This window comes from Oxyura jamaicensis, chromosome 4 (genome assembly GCF_011077185.1).
Source record: "Oxyura jamaicensis isolate SHBP4307 breed ruddy duck chromosome 4, BPBGC_Ojam_1.0, whole genome shotgun sequence".
In the NCBI taxonomy this organism is placed as follows: Eukaryota; Metazoa; Chordata; class Aves; order Anseriformes; family Anatidae; genus Oxyura; species Oxyura jamaicensis.
Genome location: NC_048896.1, coordinates 66,603,719 through 66,607,615, shown reverse-complemented (window position 1 = coordinate 66,607,615; position 3,897 = coordinate 66,603,719). Strand labels below are relative to the sequence as shown.

The 3,897-nt window shown below is 41.7% G+C and overlaps 1 protein-coding gene across 1 annotated transcript; it reads left to right on the top strand.

Annotated features, from left to right (window-relative positions):
• Nucleotides 1-408: 408 nt before the first annotated feature.
• Nucleotides 409-3,672, top strand: LOC118165772 (interleukin-8). The gene is made up of 4 exons (XM_035324026.1): nucleotides 409-643; nucleotides 1,411-1,546; nucleotides 2,143-2,226; nucleotides 2,805-3,672. The coding sequence occupies exons 1-4, from the start codon at nucleotides 583-585 to the stop codon at nucleotides 2,833-2,835; spliced, it is 312 nt and encodes a 103-aa protein (XP_035179917.1). The 5' UTR covers nucleotides 409-582; the 3' UTR covers nucleotides 2,836-3,672.
• Nucleotides 3,673-3,897: the final 225 nt, after the last annotated feature.

Here is a 3,897-nt window from a genome sequence, read left to right as displayed (position 1 = left end):
CAGTAAAATCAAAATAGTGCAGAGGTAAAATCTTGACTGCAGTGGAAAAGCTTTTCACTGATTTCAGCACTATCTGATTTCCACACCAGTTGTGTAAAATCAGATAAGTAGAAGCTATCACCACCAAGAGAGAGAAGGAATTAAATATCTCAAACATCCCTACAAAAACAATTACCATGAAGAAAAAAATACAGTTATAAGAGTAATTGAAACCATCAGAAAGTTATATTATGAAATAATAAGCATATGCATTACAGAAAAAGCACAACATTTACAAAGGAAACTGGACTGCAGGGATATTATTTATGTATTTTAATAAACTAATGCATTATATTATCTGCGGCAGAATAATTCATCGTCATCTAGGAAGGAGTTTCACAACAGTCATGTGACTCATTTTTACTGCATCTGGGAAATTCCTCTAACGCAATCTACAAGCTAGCAGAGCACACAAGTCAGGCACAAAACCATATAAAAGCACAATGGATTGCTCAGTTCAGACATCAGCAATCCTCTGCCAGGAGAGGTCACAGCTCCACAGAACCTGAGCTCAACAGCCAAGCTAAAAACTCCTCTCTAATAATGAACGGCAAACTTGGGGCTGTCCTGGCTCTTCTCCTGATTTCCGTGGCTCTCTCTCAAGGTAAGCAAATCCCTGCCGAGACCCACCTGACTGCAGCATTGCCTTGGCATCTGCTGAGATGTGTGTCCTTGCAGAAAGGTAGCTTTATGCTTGTTTCAGCAAGTTGGTTTCTTCTGAAATATTTTCAGCTGCTTCTCCTCAGTCAGAAATTTACCGTGCTGCTTTTGTTACTGAAGAGTTACTGACATCTTGTGGGAAAATTTTTAAGGATGCTACTGAAATTTGCTTTGCTTCTGTATTTCAAGTGCATTTGGCTAGAGACAGGATCTTAAAAGTGTTTGAATGTTCCTCTGCCTTCCCACATGAAGGACAGTATTTTCCAGCTTATCAGCTCATGTTTGTTACTTCTTGACCATGCTGCCTCAGGCAAGCAGTATACAGCTGGCAATGGAGAGCAAATGATAAAAACATGCAGCAAAGACAAGCCTCAAGCTAGGGAAAAATGCAGGGCTCTATCTTCTGGACAGTTGCCAGTCTGTCAATCCAGATAGTGAATTGATGCAATCAACAGTGTTGTCAGTGCAAGTAACAACAAAATGTGTGGCTTTATTTTAAAACACCACGCTAATTTAATTTTAAATGTGCTCAGGTATCGGATCCTCTGAAAAAAACAAGCAACTGATTTTTACATCGTGAGGATTTAGTCAGCTTGGCCAAATGCAGGACTCTAATCTACAATGTTGTTAAGCTGGAGCAGCCATGCTCTATGTCAATACAGTGATGATAAGACTGCTTCTCAAAGTGCAATTTTCCTTCTCTGTTTGTAGGCAGGAGCCTGGTAAGGATGGGAAACGAGCTCCGGTGCCAATGCATAAGCACTCACTCGAAGTTCATCCACCCTAAGTCTATTCAAGATGTGAAGCTGACGCAGAGCGGCCCCCACTGCAAGAACGTTGAAATCATGTAAGTGCCTCTGCAAGAGCCTCTCTTCTGTACCTGCACTCCGCACTGTGCTGCGGCTGCAGACTTTCTGCATGGTCTCCCTGGCCCTGTATATTCCTGAGGTGACCTGTATTTATCTCTTACGGGACACACCAAGTATTTGTTCTAAGGAGGTAGAACATGAATTGCAAGGACTGGTCAGTGCTTAATGCACGAGGGGCTAATTTAGTTTGAATCCTGCGTTTACTTGGCAGGCAAAACTCCCAGTAAAACAGTCCTGTGACCATCTCAGAGAGACAAAATACGTTCCTGTAAGCAGATTTAGGGAGCCCCTGAAACTAACCTGGTTTGGGACAGCATGGAGGAGGGAATAATCTGTTGCAATCTGTATACTGCTGTAACTCCTCTTTGCACTGGAGGTTTCAGCGCTTGTTTGAGAACCTTTACTAATGCAAACAAACTTCAAACAAGTACCTATAAATATTGAGGAAGATTAATGGGAATGTGTGAGCCATCTGAGTGCAGGCACACAGACTCTGAAAATGTGGTATTACACTCTGTGCGTAAAACAAACTCACGTACTAGTTTCCTGACTTTTTTTTCTTTCCTTTTTGCAGAGCTACTCTGAAGGACAGCAGAGAGGTGTGCTTGGACCCCACTGCTCCCTGGGTACAGCGGATCGTAAAGGCAATTCTGGCCAAGTAAGTCCCGTTCACTCTCAGTTTGAGCAGTTAAGTTGTAAGCCTTCCCAAAAAGCCAACTCGTAGGGTTTCATAGCGATAGTTTCCATTTGCTCTTACTCAGATTTAAAGAACAAGGATACTTGTTGCTTCATTATAGAAATGAACTCTTCTGCAGGCTCTGCTGCAGGGTCCTTGCTCAAGCTGCTATGCCACTACTAAACTGTTAAGAACTGGCAAATCTGTCTGCAGGGAAATGAACATCCCCTGAAAAATGGGGCTGTAGTACAATCCGTCTGCCCCTTACTTGCAGTATCCTATGTCAATAATCCATATCTGGAAGTTAATGAATTCCTTGACATGAGTGAATGCAGAAACTCTTGGTGCAGAAGTTTCCTAGCTGGGCACCAGCTATGCAAACACTGGAACCCCAGTAATTGCTTTTGAAACATCGCCTTCATTGCCTCTGTGCCTTGTGACAGCAGACAGAGTTGGAAGCAGAGCACTCACTCCTTCTTAACTGTTCAAGCAATGCTAAGTAATGATAATCGTTCTCTGAACCACCTTTTAAACCACCCTTTTCCCTCACCTCTTAACAGGGCTCAGCTCAATTCTGATGCGCCGCTGTAAGAAAAATACAGACAGAAAAAATCTCAGAACTGCTCCTGCTTCTCTGCTGAGAGAAACACCCGAGGAAAGCACCATCCCGCTCTCAGGAGGCGTGCCACCTTCCTCCTCCCGCATCGGTCTCCTTATCTTTGCTGTAGATCACCGTGTCTACTTATTTATTTATTTATTTATTTAACTGCATCTATTTAAGAAAGTCTTTCAATAAGGTCAGCGCTGTCCGTGGGACACGCTGTCCACTGAAACCGAAGACACTGAACAGGAGAAGCGGCTTGCTCAAGGAAATGAAGATCCCTGGGAAGCCACTTCAGTCAAACACAACCAGTTAAGTGCAATGCACTTACAGCACAGCTTGCTTGTACGAAGCCCTACCATTTTGCTATTACAGCAGCAAACCAGTAAATCCTCCTGCTCCCCTGGAGTGCTCTAGTATGTTGTGTCAACAGCAGTTTCCTTAATCACAGTCAGCCCGGGGCTTCACTGTGAGCTCTGACTTTATGACTTCAAAAATCTAGCCTGCAGAATCTGTAAGAGAGTGGCTTTTGTGTTTATTTATTGTGATTTCTGTGGTATTTAGAAATATATTTATTCAGTAGTTTCTACACAAGATAGAAAGTGATGATAATTTATTTAATTTCTACTGTATTTTCCATTCCTAATAATAATTTTTAAAGAAATGTTCACAGACCTGTTACGCTGTGTAAGGACTTGGTTCTATGTCTGATTATCAAGTTATTCATCAAATGGAAAAAATTGTAGCTTATATAGATAGAATTTGCTTTTGAGAATGTCATTATTCCTGACAATATTTTAATAAATGTTTTCTACAAAAAAAAAAAATCTATTTGTTATCTCTTTGTTATTTTACATTTTCATTCACTTTATTTGGAAACTACTTGCTCCAGTTTTGCCATCCTGGTCTGATTTCTGGTGCTGAAATGCCAATTTGGAGTCCATGGTTCTTCAGGTCACTCTGTTACAGTAACCTGACATTACTGAATGCAATAGAGAACTCCTAGGTCTGGGAAGAGGGTAGGGTAAAATGCTCACCCACTTCTCTTCTGG

Bases quoted from the DNA above. Each gene is read 5' to 3' on its own strand.
- LOC118165772 (XM_035324026.1), top strand. From the start codon at position 583: ATGAACGGCAAACTTGGGGCTGTCCTGGCTCTTCTCCTGATTTCCGTG. The intron at 644-1,410 runs GTAAGCAAATCC...CTCTGTTTGTAG, and splicing joins TTCCGTGGCTCTCTCTCAAG to GCAGGAGCCTGGTAAGGATG. The intron at 1,547-2,142 runs GTAAGTGCCTCT...TCCTTTTTGCAG, and splicing joins TGCAAGAACGTTGAAATCAT to AGCTACTCTGAAGGACAGCA.